The sequence below is a fragment of the Stomoxys calcitrans genome, chromosome 4, assembly GCF_963082655.1.
Source record: "Stomoxys calcitrans chromosome 4, idStoCalc2.1, whole genome shotgun sequence".
NCBI lineage: Eukaryota > Metazoa > Arthropoda > Insecta > Diptera > Muscidae > Stomoxys > Stomoxys calcitrans.
This window is the reverse complement of record NC_081555.1, coordinates 37,316,890-37,332,266: the sequence shown is the minus strand read 5'-3', so window position 1 is coordinate 37,332,266 and position 15,377 is coordinate 37,316,890. Positions and strand designations below refer to the sequence as shown.

At 42.7% G+C, this 15,377-nt stretch overlaps 1 protein-coding gene across 2 annotated transcripts in view; it reads left to right on the top strand.

Moving 5' to 3' along the window:
- LOC106086413 (GAS2-like protein pickled eggs) overlaps window positions 1-15,377 on the top strand; it is a 525,402-nt gene that overhangs the window by 262,801 nt on the left and 247,224 nt on the right. The window contains exon 2 of one of the 2 annotated variants that reach the window (XM_059368231.1): window positions 4,555-4,806. In XM_059368231.1, coding sequence (XP_059224214.1) covers window positions 4,639-4,806 — 168 coding nt within the window. In that variant the 5' untranslated portion in view covers window positions 4,555-4,638. Of the gene's footprint in view, window positions 1-4,153; window positions 4,807-15,377 lie in introns of both variants that reach the window. The other variant, XM_013251093.2, reaches the window with a different exon arrangement.

Sequence of the window (15,377 nt, the reverse complement as noted above, 5' to 3'; positions counted from 1 at the left end):
TGAGTAGAAAGGACATAAGTCTTATGGGTCTGTAGGCCTTTGGTGTCGCATAACTTGCCTTGCCGGGCTTAGGTATAAACACCACCACAGAGTATATGAAAGTCCTAGGCACGCTGTGAAAATTTTGACCAGACGAGGCGCCAGATAGTCTGCCTCTTTCTGTAGCAACGCCGGAAATATGCCATCAGCCACAACCTCGTGCAGGGCGGTCTCCACCGACCTTCCCTTGACATAGGCATGCTGTTTGTATTTGAGCAGTTCGCTGGATGTCCTACTCTTTATCATGGTGTCCACAATACGTTCCATGGTTTCGAGTAGAGAGGACGTAAGGCTTATGGGTCTGTAGGCCTTTGGTGTCGCATAACTTGCCTTGCCGGGCTTGGGTATAAACACCACCACAGAGTATATGAAAGTCCTAGGCACGCTGTGAAAATTTTGGCCAGACGAGGCGCCAGATAGTCTGCCTCTTTCTGTAGTGACGCCGGAAATATGCCATCAGGCACAACCTCGTCTCCACCGACCTTCCCTTGACATAGGCATGCTGTTTGTATTTGAGCAGTTAGCTGGATGTCCTACTCTTTATCATGGTGTCCACAATACGTTCCATGGTTTCGAGTAGAGAGGACGTAAGGCTTATGGGTCTGTAGGCCTTTGGTGTCGCATAACTTGCCTTGTCGGGCTTGGGTATAAACACCACCTTAGCCTCCTGCCAGGCTTTCGGAGTATATGCAAGTCCTAGGCACGCTGTGAAAATTTTGGCCAGACGAGCCGCCAGATAGTCTGCCTCTTTCTGTAGTAATGCCGGAAATATGCCATCAGGCCCGGGTGATTTAAATGGTTTGAAGCTCCTCAAGGATTCCTTCACCTTCCTTATTATAAACCTTCGATCAACGTCATTATTCCAAGATTCCGGTGTCTCCATGAGTCCCTTCGTATCCTGTGGAAAATGGATTTTCATCAAAAGCCTCAACAAGTCCTCCGTTGTCTCTGCTCTCACCCCCATATCGTCGACTAAAGTTTCAGTTTGGTCATGGGTTTTTGAGAGAAACTTGTTTATCTTGGCGGCATCATTAACGCTATCGACCTGTTCGTAGAAATGTTTCCAGGAGGCACTTTTTGCCGCCCTGCTAATCTTATTGTATTCCTTGAGCCGCTTCTTTACGACGTGCTCTGTTAAAAAATCTGCGGACCTCTTTCCCAATATTGCGAATCTCCCCCGGTCATCCAGGGTTTTTCTTTGGGCTGATTTCCTTTCCCGAAGAGGACAACTATCTTTGAAGGATCCCACCAGTGCAGTCGTAATCCTGTTGACATTCTCGTCAGTCTTTTCTATGCTTGGCCATTCTAAATTATCTTGCCAAGACTTCTTCTGAGTAGCCTTCCGAATTTTGTCCAGTTGGTCTTCATCTTATTCCGGAAGCTTATCGGATTTGGCGCTGGCCGCGCTATTCTAAACCTAATGTAGCGTTGGTCAGAGAAAGAGTGTTCCATGGAGGCCCTCTAATACTGAATCTCATTGATCAGATTTTCGGAACATATCGTCACATCTAATACCTCCTCCCTAATCCTATTAACACGGAGGCCACCGTAGCGCAGAGGTTAGCATGTCCGCCTATGACGCTAAACGCCTGGGTTCGATTCCTGGCGAGACCATCAGAAAAATTTTTCAGCGGTGGTTTTCCCCTCCTAATGCTGGCACCATTTGTGAGGTACAATGCCATGTAAAACTCTCCAAAGAGGTGTCGCACTGCGGCACGCCGTTCGGACTCGGCTTTAAAAAGGAGGCCCCCTATTATTGAGCTCAAAACTTGAATCGGACTGCACTTATTGATATGTGTGAAGTTTGCCCCTGTTCCTAAGTGGAATGTTCATGGGCAAAATTTGCAATTTCCAACCTATTAACAAAGGTAGCGGCGTTAGTATTCAAGAACTCTGCCAGGGCTTGGCCCCGCTTATTAGTGTTGATGCTACTCCACGAAATGGGGTGAGAGTTCGCATTGCACCCTATTAGCACCTCGTTTCCTGTCTGTTTTGCTTTCCTCACCAGCCGTTGCAGCTCCGACGTGGGTGGCGGTGACGGAGAGTCAAAAGCCAGATAAAAAGTAAACAAGTAAAAGCGCGCTAAGTTCGGCCGGGCGGAATCTTATATACCCTCCACCATGGAGCTCATTTGTCGAGTTCTTTTCCCGGCATATCTTCTTAGGCAAAAAATGATATAAGAAAAGATGTTCTCTGCTATTAGAGCGATATCAAGATATGAACCGGTTTAGACCACAATTAAATTATATGTTGGAGATCTGTGTAAAATGTCAGCCAATTCGAATAAGATTTGCGCCCTTTGGGGGCTCAAGAAGTAAAATAGAGAGATCGATTTATATGGGAGCTGTATCGTACTATAGACCGATTCAGACCATAATAAACACGTATGTTGATGGTCATGAGGGGATCCGTCGTACAAAATTTCAGGCAAATCGGATGAGAATTGCGACCTCTAGAGGCTCAAGAAGTCAAGATCCCAAATCGGTTTATATGGCAGCTATATCAGTTTATGAACCGATTTGAATCATACTTTGCACAGTTGTTGGATATCATAACAAAACACGTCGTGCAAAATTTCATTCTAATCGGATAAGAATTTCGTACTCTAGAGGCTTAAGAAGTCAAGACCCAAGATCGGTTTATATGACAGCTATACCAGGTTATGGACCGACTGAACCATACTTAGCACAGTTGTTAGAAGTGACACTAAAACACGTCGTGCAAAATTTCAGTCAAATCGGATGAGAATTGCGCCCTCTAGAGGCTCCAGAAGTCAATACCCAAGATCGATTTATATGGCAGCTATATCAAAACATGGACCGATATGGCCCATTTACAATACCAACTGACCTACACTAATAATAAGTATTTGTGCAAAATTTCAAGCGGCTAGCTTTACTTCTTCGGAAGTTAGCGTGCTTTCGACAGACAGACGGACGGACGGTCGGACAGACGGACTAGATCGACATAAAATGTCGCGACGATCAAGAATATATATACTTTATGGGGTCTCAGACGAATATTTCGAGTAGTTACAGACAGAATGACGAAATTAGTATACCCCCCATCCTATGGTGGAGGGTATAAAAAGTATCTCACAAGATGGCAATTGACCATACTCTCCATATCTTTGGAAAGCGCAGAGCAGAACGCTATTGGTCGATAATTCGCAGGGTCGGTTGCCTCACCCTTCTTGGGGATAGGCTGCACGTTCGCAATCTTCCAACAAGCCGGGAAAACACCCGCACGGTAAGCAAGGATGAAAATATTGAATAAAGGACAAGCAAGCGTCGAAGAACACTTGCATGAAACGATATGCCGTCCGGTCCCGGGGATGTATTTACCTCGAGGTCTGCAAGAACCCTTTGGACGACAAGTGTTCGAAAATATATCTGAGGCATGGAAATTCTCTAGGGAAACGAAAGTGCGACAACAATTTTTATGAAAACTCATGCTGCGGTAATTTGATCTTCCATCTGTTGTAATATGAGCTTTGATTTTCTCTTTCCTCAAAATTTTCAGACCATTAGGGGAATTTTTTTTTACTCTTAAGCTATTATCACTAATTTTTCCATTGGGAGAAAATTAATAAAAAAAATTTAATCATCGTCTCTTTGACTTATGTAAATTCCCCCTTAACACTAATAACTCAAATCAAAATCAATTTCGAATATTTCTTAATTATTATATGACTTGAAGATGAGCTCCATGCAGGCCAAAGCAACGCCACCATATATTCCAGTCGTTAAATTAAGTCGTTAAATCTAGCCTTCAGTGCAGCCAGTTACACCCTGCCGAGAGCCTGCAATAAAAATATCTCACATGATTGTTGTTGTTGTTGTTTGTGTTGTTTTCTAATTCTAAGGTCAAAGTTTTGTAAAGGCATGCATAAACCCTTTTTTTTTGTCTATTACAAGTCCCCATTGGCTTGTGGGCTGAAATAAATATTTTTTCGAAATATCAAAGGGGGCACAGTCACATATAAAAAGCACATAAAAATCAATTGAGGCTTCCTTTTCTAACATAGACCATGAGATATCCATTAATAGACCATTCAGTATTCATTAATTATTGATCATCATCTTTTATTTTTCTCTCCCCCTTCTATTTACAGATCACACACACACCACCACCACCAGCACTACCGCCACTAGCAGACAGCAGCAGCACACTCAAAGAATTGTAGCCTTATTGAAATTAATTGCTGCTGTTTGACACCAACACTGGCACACCAACACTGGCACACCGATTGCCAGCCAAGCAAACTTATCTCCTGGCTTGTTATGGCTGTTCAAGTGACAAGTCAATGCGATTTACTAGCAGCACGGAATAATGTCTTGTTTTCTACTCTCTAAATTTTAAATTCGTTTACTTACGTTTTGTGTGTGTGTTTTTTTTTAGTTTTGTCCACGGGAAAATTCGGTTTTGTATATTCCCCCCCTCCCCCCCAAAAAAACGACTCTTTTTTTTGTTATTAAAGAAGTAGTGAACTTTAAAAAAAATTATTTTCCCCAGTTAACGCGAACTTTTATTGAAAAAAATTTGGATTTTTGGTTTTGAGTTTTAACCCGCGAAAGAAAAAGACATTAAACGAACAAAATGGCTATGCTCGAAGCACGGCCATATCGACCCTTCAAGTCCAGTGAAGAATATCTGGAAGCCATGAAAGAGGATTTGGCCGAATGGATGAACACTCTCTATCCGGAATTAACCATAAATGCAGAAAACTTCATGGATAGATTGGACACAGGTGTAGCACTATGCAAGGTAAGTGTGTGAGCTAACAACTATCATTACTAAGAAAACCGCAAAGTTTGGCTTGGCTTACCCAACTCATGTGTACTGTCAAAAATTTTTTCAATTGAATATATTGAAGAAAATTAAATAGGCCTTACAAGGGCCTCAGGATTTCAAATCAGGGCATCAGCTCAGTTTGCGATGGGTGTTTGAAGCTCATATGTTTAGCTTTCATACCAAATTTCATCAAAATTTTAAAAGAAGGAGGCCACCGTAGCGCAGAGGTTAGCATGTCCGCCTATGACGCTATACGTCTGGGTTCGAATCCTGGCGAGGCCATCAGAAAACATGTTCAACGATGGTTTTCCCCTCCTAATGCTGGCAATATTTGTGAGGTACTGTGCCGTTCGGACTCGGCTATAAAAAGGGGGCCTCCCCTTATCATTGAGCTTTAACTTAAATCGGACTGCACTCATTGATAGGTGAGAAGTTTGCCGCTGTTCCTTAAAAGACCTCAGGAACTCAAATCAGGGCATCAGCTCAGTTTGCGATGGGTGTTGAAACTCATATGTGTAGCGTTTATACCAAATTTCAACTAAATTTTAAAAGAAGGAGGCCACCGTAGCGCAGAGGTTAGCATGTCCGCCTATGACGCTGAACGCCTGGGTTCGAATCCGGGCGAGACCATCAGAAAACATGTTCAACGATGGTTTTCCCCCTCCTAATGCTGGCAACATTTGTGAGGTACTGTGCCATGTAAAACTTCTCTCCAAAGAGATGTCGCACTGCGGTACGCCGTTTGGACTCGGCTATAAAAAGCGGGCCTCCCCTTATCATTGAGCTTAAACTTAAATCGGACTGCACTCATTGATATGTTAGAAGTTTGCCGCTGTTCCTTAAAAGACCTCAGGAACTCAAATCAGGGCATCAGCTCAGTTTGCGATGGGTGTTGAAACTCATATGTGTAGCGTTCATACCAAATTTCAACTAAAAGAAGGAGGCCACCGTAGCGCAGAATTTAGCATGTCCGCCTATGACGCTGAACGTCTGGGTTCGAATCCTGGCGAGACCATCAGAAAACATGTTCAACGATGGTTTTCCCCCTCCTAATGCTGGCAACATTTGTGAGGTACTGTGCCATGTAAAACTTCTCTCCAAAGAGATGTCGCACTGCGGTACGCCGTTTGGACTCGGCTATAAAAAGCGGGCCTCCCCTTATCATTGAGCTTAAACTTAAATCGGACTGCACTCATTGATATGTGAGAAGTTTGCTGCTGTTCCTTAAAAGACCTCAGGAACTCAAATCAGGGCATCAGCTCAGTTTGCGATGGGTGTTTGAAGCTCATATGTGTAGCGTTCATACCGAATTTCAACTAAAAGAAGGAGGCCACCGTAGCGCAGAGGTTAGCATGTCCGCCTATGACGCTGAGCGCCTGGGTTCGAATCCTGGCGAGACCATCAGAAAACATGTTCAACGATGGTTTTCCCCTCCTAATGCTGGCAACATTTGTGAGGTACTGTGCCATGTAAAACTTCTCTCCCAAGAGGTGTCGCACTGCGGCACGCCGTTCGGACTCGGCTATAAAAAGGGGGCCTCTCCTTATCATTGAGCTTAAACTTAAATCGGACTGCACTCATTGTTATGTGAGAAGTTTACCCCTGTTCCTTAGTGGAATGTTCATGGGCAAAATTTGTTGTATTTGTGGGAGGTCTACAGAGGCTTGATAAGTCTACTATCGATGGAACAACGAACGAGTTGGCTAGGAATGGATTGCATTGTGCTATGAAATCAGTGAGCCCTTCTCCGAGTGCGAGAGGAATCCTTTTACGATGACTGCGCGAATGAGACGCGAGCTGTGCTAGAGCATTTTGTGGATTAGAAAGTGGCTTAACACCTTATCATCATGCGGGATTCCGGTGTCCGTCGCCATATGCCACATAGCATAGCGTAGAGTTCATTGACCTTTCTTCCAAGGCTGCAGAGTCGGCCGGTGTCGAGTTTTTGAGGCCGGTGTTGGACTATTGAGCCAGAGTCGGACTCCGACTCCGGCTTAATGCTTTCCTCTCTTCAAAAGACAGCTTAGTTTTGCTTGAAACTACTAGAGACGATATTGATGCGGTAGTGGCGCCCGATCACGATCTAAACGAGTCTCCGGCGTGGGGTCACGTGAGTTCGAGACTGGTTAGAAGCAAAGAGTTTCTTCTCTGCTGGGTTCCTGTCATTCAGAGGTTGGCGGAAACCAAGTGACCAACAAGTTGACCAGGAATGGAGAACATGGTGCTACGAAATAAGTGAGCCCTCCTCCGAGTGCGAGAGGAAGCCTATTATGATGACTGCGCGAATGAGATGAGGGCTGTGCTAGAGCATTTTGTGGCATATTTTGTAGCATAGCGTAGAGTTCATTGACCTCTCTTCCAAGGCTGCGGAGTAGACCGGTGTCGAGTTTTTGAGGCCGGAGTTGGACTATTGAGACAGAATCGGACTTCGGTTCGGAGTTAAGCATGCTTGTCCTCTCTGACACTGAATCGTTCTCCGACTCCGGCTTAATGCTTTGCTCTCTTCAAAAGCCAGCTTTGTTTTACTTGAAACTCCTAAAGACGATAGTGATGCATAAGCGGCGCCGGATCACGATCTAAAACGAGGCTCCGGCGTCGAGCCACGTGAGTTCGAGATTGGTTAGAAGAAGCAAAGAGTTTCTTCTCTGCTGGGTTCCTGTCCCTCAGGGGTTGGCGGAAACCAAGTGACCAACAAGTTGGCTAGGAATGGAGAACATCGTGCTATGAAATCAGTGAGCCTTCCACAGCCGCACTGAGGGCACCATGTGATGCACTAAACTTAATGCTACACCTAGTGCCTCTAGAGGTTACTTTTTATACCCTCCACCATAGAATGGGGGTAGACTAATTTCGTCATTCTGTTAGTAACTACTCGAAATATTCGCCTGAGACCCCATAAAGTCCAACTAGACATGTCCGTCCGTCTGTCCGTCCGTCCATCCGTCTGTCTGTCGAAAGCACGCTAACTTTCGAAGGAGTAAAGCTAGCCGCTTGAAATTTTGCACAAATACCTCTTATTAGTATAGGTCGGTTGAGATCATAAATGGGCCATATCGGTCCATATTTTGATATAGCTGCCATATAAACCGATCTTGGGACTTGACTTCTTGAGTCCCTAGAGGGCGCAATTCTGGTCCGCTTACACTGAAATCATGCACATGGTGTTTTGGTATCACTTCCAATAACTGCGCTAAGTATGGTTTAAATCGGTCCATGTTTTGATATATCGGCCATATAAATCCATCTAGGGTCTTGACTTCTTGAGCCTCTAGAGGGCGCATTTCTTATCCGATTAGAATGAATTTTTGCACAACGTGTTTTGTTATGATAGTCAACAACTGTGCCAAGTATGGTTCAAATCGGTTCATAGCCTGATATAGCTGCCATATAAACCGATCTTGGGTCTTGACTTCTTGAGCCTAAAGAGGGCGCACTTCTTATCCGATTGAAATCAAATTTTCCACGACGTGTTTTATTATGATTGCCAACATTTGTGCCAAGTATGGTTCAAATCGGTCCATAACCTGATATAGCTATCATATAAACCGATCTTGGGTCTTGACTTCTTGAGCCTCTAGAGGGCGCAATTCTGGTCCGATTTCACTGAAATCATGTACGTAGTGTTTTGGTATCACTTCCAACAACTGTACCAAATATGGTTTAAATCGGTCCGTGTTTTGATATAGCTGTCATATAAACCGATCTAGGGTCTTGACTTCTTGAGCCTCTTGAGGGCGCAATTCTTATCCGATTGGAATGCAATTTTGCTCGACGTATTTTATTTTTACTTTCAACAACTGTGCCAAATAAGGTTCAAATCGGTTCATTTTTGGATATAGCTGCCATATAAACCGATCTGGGATCTTGACTTCTTGAGCCTCTAGAGGGCGCAATTTTTATCCGATTTGGCTGAAATTGTGCATGACGTGTTTTATTATGATTACCAACAACTACGCCAAGTATGGTTCAAATCGGTCAAAAACCTGATATAGCTATCATATAAACCGATCTTGGGTCTTGACTTCTTGAGCCTCTAGAGGGCGCATTTCTTTTCCGATTGGAATGAAATTTTACACGACGTGTTTTATTATGATTGCCAACAACTGTGCCAAGTATGGTTCAAATCGGTCCATAACCTGATATAGCTGCCATATGAACCGATTTTGGGTCTTGACTTCTTGAGCCTCTAGAGGGCGCAATTCTGGTCCGATTTCACTGAAATCATGTACGTAGTGTTTTGGTATCACTTCCAACAACTGTACCAAATATGGTTTAAATCGGTCCCTTTTTTGATATAGCTGCCATATAAACCGATCTAGGGTCTTGACTTCTTGAGCCTCTTGAGGTCGCAATTGTTATCCGATTGGAATGCAATTTTGCACGATGTATTTTATTTTTACTTTCAACAACTGTGCCAAATAAGGTTCAAATCGGTTCATTTTTGGATATAGCTGCCATATAAACCGATCTGGGATCTTGACTTCTTGAGCCTCTAGAGGGCGCAATTTTTATCCGATTTGGCTGAAATTGTGCATGACGTGTTTTATTATGATTACCAACAACTACGCCAAGTATGGTTCAAATCGGTCAAAAACCTGATATTGCTATCATATAAACCGATCTTGGGTCTTGACTTCTTGAGCCTCTAGAGGGCGCATTTCTTTTCCGATTGGAATGAAATTTTGCACGACGTGTTTTGTTATGACTTCCAATAACTGTGCCAAGTATGGCGTAAATCGGTATATTATCTGATATAGCTGCCATATATACCGATCAGGGATCTTGACTTCTTGAGCCTCTAGAGGGCGCAATTCTTATCCGATTTGGCTGAAATTTTGCATGACGTATTTTATTCTTACTTTCAACAACTGTGTCAAATTAGGTCTAAATCGGTTCATAGCCTGATATAGCTGCCATATAAACCGATCTGGGATCTTGACTTCTTGAGCCTCCAGAGGTCGCTATTATTATCCGATTTGCCTGAAATTTTGTGCGACGAATCCTGTCATGACCATCAAGCTTAAACTTTAGTCGAACTGCACTCATTGATATGAGAGAGTATCCGCTGTTTTTTAGTGGAATGATGATGGGAAATTGTGTAAAGGAAAAAATATTTATTTACAAACATGGGAGTACCCTGGAATCCTTACACCTTATCTAGAAACATCTGTGATGTTCATGCCTGAAACCTTTTACTTCCAATTAAATTCAACACTACAAGCAAAAGTTTTTACGCACAAAGACCCGGAAATCGAGTTTGACTTCAAAACTTTTCGTGTCTCAACTGTTTGTTTTCCAATGCAATGCCTATTGAGAACATATGGTCAACAGAAGCCTCAAAACTTAAAACATAAAAAAAGTATTTTTTTAAAAAATTAACGCAGCAACCAAACACAGAAGAAGTAGGAGATTAGAAAAACAAATACAGGAAAGAAAATTGCAGGTGATACCAAGTGGGGAGTGGGAGGAAAAACTCAAACATCAAAAGAATTGATTTTCTTAAGGTAGCTTCTTTGATTTCGTTTACATCAACCCACTGAAGTAAATATAACACCATGCGTTTAAAACTAAATCCAAATAAACAATAATGCAAACATGGAGGTATCTAAAATGCATTGACTTTTTAAAAATCCAATTTCTAACATATGTGGTATCTTTCTTTAGCTTTGGCTATTTTTTGCCTGATAAGAAATGAACTACCGAGAACATTATCCATGGGAAAGTTCACAAGTTATTGATAATTCCCCCCTTGCTAATACACATCTGCTTTAATGGACACCGACAACAATGCGTTGTTATTGACTATTTTATCTCTTATTGGAAGACTTTGGGGCCAAGAATAAGAAAAAATATGATTGAATGTTTATTTCCCATAGGAGAATGTGTGAAAATTTGGGGAAAGTAACCAAATAAATTTTCAACTATATCAATAGAAGACCTAGTTTGAGTTGAAAGGGAAGCACACTAATAAGATGAGTTCATATTAAGGCCAGTTATTTTCTTTATTCCAAGAAACCAGGGGCTTAAAACTAAAAGCAAGTTTTTGATTTGGAACGACAAACTTCAAATTCTACGAATTCGTCGGGTAATAAGATGTTGAGAACCAAAAATAATTACCCTGCCTTATCTGCATAGCAAAAGAAGCAATGAGCAGCACACACTCCAGTGTCTACTCCTTGTATGTGTGGCAACTTAGGTTAGGATAGGTTAGGTTTAAGTAGCAGTCTGCCACAGGCTTTTTAAAGCGATCTGGATAGTTCAACGGTAGGAACTAGAAGGCATCTTCCTGCTTCTAGTTCCTACCGTTGAACCATCCAGATCGCTTTAAAAAGCCCAACAACTTGTGAATGTTCACATGCGCTTAATCGGGCGGGTTCTTAAAGAAATGAGAACCTTAAGTGGAACTCCTTCTGACTGCCCGTGCGGGACACTCGCACAGAGGGTGTTCTATAGTCTCTTCGAAGTCCTCACAGCTTCTGCAAAATTCGTTGCTGGCAACCTTCAGTCTGTCAGCATGTTTTCCGATTAGACAGTGACCTGTCGTGAAGGACACAATGAATGAACCCTCCAGATCGCGTTAAAAAGCCCAACAACTTGCGATTGTTCTCATCCGCTAAATCAGGCGGGTTCTTAAAGAAATGAGAACCATAAGTGGAACTCCTTCCGACTACCAGTGTGTATTCTAGCCAAATGACAGCAAAGCAGTAGACCTCTTCAAGTCTAGATTAGGCCACATAGTTTTAGAATGATCACAGCTCCCACTCTGTGCCCATCTATCATTCGTTGTCCTTCGTGCCTGATTTTGAAAACTTAGCTTACATGTCGATAGAGGCATACCCACAGATTCCAGTATCCCTGGAGTGTGGAAGGTGTAGTTCCTAGTCTCGCAAGCTCGTCCGTTTTACAATCTCCGTGACCCGGCATCCAGAATATATGAGTTTTGAACTGTTCAGCCATCCTGCCAAGAGATCTGCGACAGTCAAGGGCGGTTTTTGTGTTCAGAAATACGTTTTCCAGGGATTAAAAAGCTGTCTCAGAAGATATTTATGCCAATCATCGTTATGACATTATATCTTAGCCATTCCATCACTTTCTTAATTGCAAGAATCTCCGCTTGATACACAGTGGTCGGGTAACCTTTTCGATATGATCAGTTCTAAATCTTTAGAGCACACCCCAAAGCCCACCTAGCCGTCTACTTTGGAACCTTCCGTATAGAAGTCTATGTAACTTCTGTTACCAGGGATATCGTAGTTCCAATCGCTTCTACCAGAAATAGCGGTACAGTAATTTTTATCAAAAAGCGGCTCAGGATGATTGTAATCCACACTGCCTGGAATATTGGACATTGCATCAAGGATAACACAGTGTCCGTAACCGCCACATGACCAATGACAAAGCTCCCTTAACCTGACGGCAGAGGTGGCAGCAATTTGTATAGCCACAATGTCCAGCGGCATAAGATGTAGCATTAAATTCAGTGCATCAAATGGTGTTGTTCTTAGTTCGGCTGTGATGCACAAACAAGCCATCCTTTGGATCCGGTTGAGTATTAAGCAGTAGATGGACTATTAAAGCGCCGTCCACCAGACCACAACACCATATATCATTATAGGTCTTACAACTTTAGTATATATCCAATGCATGACACGCGGTCTAAACCCCACACTTTTGCCTCTTGGCTTTGCAGGCGTATAGGGCAATTGTTGCCTTTCCTGTCCTTTCCAAAATGTCGGATTTGAAGTTCAATTTCCTGTCTAGCAAAACACCCAGATATTTTGCGCTTTCTGTAAATGGAATTTTTTCTCCTTCCAAGGAGACAGGTGCCACTATAGGTCACTTGTATCTCCTGCTGAATAGAACTACTTCTCTCTTGCACGGATTTATGTCTGGACCACTTTCGGTAGCCCACTTTGCTGTTGCGCGTAGAGCTTCCGGAAATATATCTCATAGAGTGCTGGGAAACTTTCCCCTAACCGCAATTGCCACGTCATCAGCATACGCGACTACTTTTACCCCCTTTTTCTTCAAGAGACAATAATAAAATATTATTAAAGGCTATATTCCAAAGTAGAGGAGACAATGCACCTCCTTGAGGTGTTCCTCTGCTGACCTTTTTTAGATCCACAGACCCCAGGCCTTACTGCAGGCTTTTTTTTTTTTGTAAGTAAGTCATTAAAAAACTTTCTTACGGTAGAGTTGATGCCTGGAAACACCAACTCCTTCATGATTGTCATTGGTTTTGCATTATCGAAAGCCCCTTTAATTTCAAGAAATGCTACCATTGTATATTCCTTGACAGTGAGAGAACCCTCTATGTAGCCGACTAGGTTCTGAAGGGCTGTTTCAGTGTTCAGTGCCTTTACTATATGCATGCTGCTGTCGCTACAGGCGATCTCCAGGGATCTTTGCCCTAAGATATGTTTCTATCAACCTCTCGAATATCCCCGAAACCAGTGCATTGCAGAGGACTATTTTGTATGCACAATCCAGCAAAAAAAAAAATTTTGAAAATCTGACCACAAATTATGATTTGGCAGACCGATACATTTTTCGAAATTACGAGGTAATCAACTTTAGGGCCCTGCCAAGAGTCGCCCAAACCACCTAAGGCTTTAAAATTTTTCACATGATCTCGATAAAACTTCAGCTCTAACCTTTTCAAATCTACCCTTTTTGAAAATCGGACCGCAAATGATGATTTAGCAACCTGAAAAACTATTCGAAACGCCAAGGTCAAATTTAGGGCCCTGCCAAGAGGCGCCCGGACCACCTAAGGCTTTGAAAAAACTACAGCTCTAACCTTTTCAAATTTCAAAGAGTTATGTCGAACCGTTCTCAAATTACACATTTTTTTTTCAATTCCATCCCACTGTGCGTGGGTAGAAAATGCAAATAAAAGTCCCATAGCCAAAATTCGAAGATGACCAACTTTAGGGCCCTGTCGAGAGGCACCCAGATCACCTAAGGCCTTGAAAATTCGCGTATGATCGGTAACAACTCAGCTCCAACCGTTTCAAATTTCAAACAGTTATCGTAGCGCAGACGTTGGCATGTCCGCCTATGGCGCTGAACGCTTAGTTTTGAATCCGGGCATGAAAAAATTTTCAGCGGTGGTTGTCCCCTCCGAATGCTGGCGATATTTATGGGGTACTATACCGTTTGGAATGGCAGCCATGTAAAAACTTCTCCACAAATAGATGTCGCTCTGCGGCACGAAGTTCGGGCTCGGTTTTAAAAAGGAGGGTCCTTAACATTGACCTTAAACTGCAATCGGACAGCACTCATGGATATGTGAGAAGCTTACCACTGTTCGGTTCTGCCACTGTTCGGCTGTGCCACTGTTTACAGGATATTTATTGAAATTTTCCTAATGAAAGAATTTTTCGACCCCTCCTCCCAGGCTACGTTACTGGCTGCGATATAAATCGATCTCGCTCAATCATTAATATGTGAGAAGCTTGCCACTGTTTGGCTGTGCCACAGTTTACAGGATATTTATTGAAATTTTGCTAATGAAAGAATTTTTCGACCTCTTCCCCCAGGCTACGTCCCTGGCTGCCATATAAATCGATCTCGCTTAGACATTAACATGTTAGAAGATTGCCACTGTTCGGCTGTGCCACTGTTAACAGAATATTTATTGAAATTTTGCCAATGAAAGAATTTTTGTACCCCTCCTCCCAGGCTACGTCCCTGGCTGCCATATAAATAGATATCGGATCTTGACTTCTTGAGCCTCTAGAGCGCGTAATTATTATCCACTTACTCCCGAATTAGGAATCCTAATTTTTACTCTATACTTGAATACCTTCCAATTGAGTCCAATATTACCTAAGGCTTAGAAATGTTGCACCTGATCTCTATAATACCTCAGCTTTACCCATTTCAAAGAGTTATCTCTATCCCTTCTCAAATGGTATATTTTTATACACTCTACCATAGGATGGGGGTATAGTAATTTCGTCCTTCTAATTGTAACACCTCGAAATAAGCGTCTAAGACCCCATAAAGTATATATATTCTTGATCGTCATGACATTTTATGTCGATCTAGCCATGTCCGTCCGTTGGTCCGTCTGTCCGTCCGTCCGTCTGTCTGTCGGAAGCACGCTAACTTTCGAAGGAGTAGAGCTAGCGGCTTGAAATTTTGCACAAATACTTCTTATTAGTGGAGGTCGGTTTGGATTGTAAATGGGCCATATCGGTCCATGTTTTGATATAGCTGCCATATAAACCGATCTTGGGTCTTGACTTCTTGAGCCTCTATCGAGCGCAATTCTTATCCGATTGGAATGAAATTTTGCACGACGTGTTTTGTTAGGATATCCAACAATTGTGTCAAGTATGGTTCAAATCAGTCCATAACCCGATATAGCTGTCATATAAACCGATCTTGGGTCTTGACTTCCTGAGCCACTAGAGGGCGCAATTCTTATCCGATTTGGCTAAAATTTTACATGAGGTGTTTTGTTATGACTTTTAACAATTGTGCTAAGAATAGTTCAAATCGGTCCATAACCTGATATAGCTGCCATACAAACC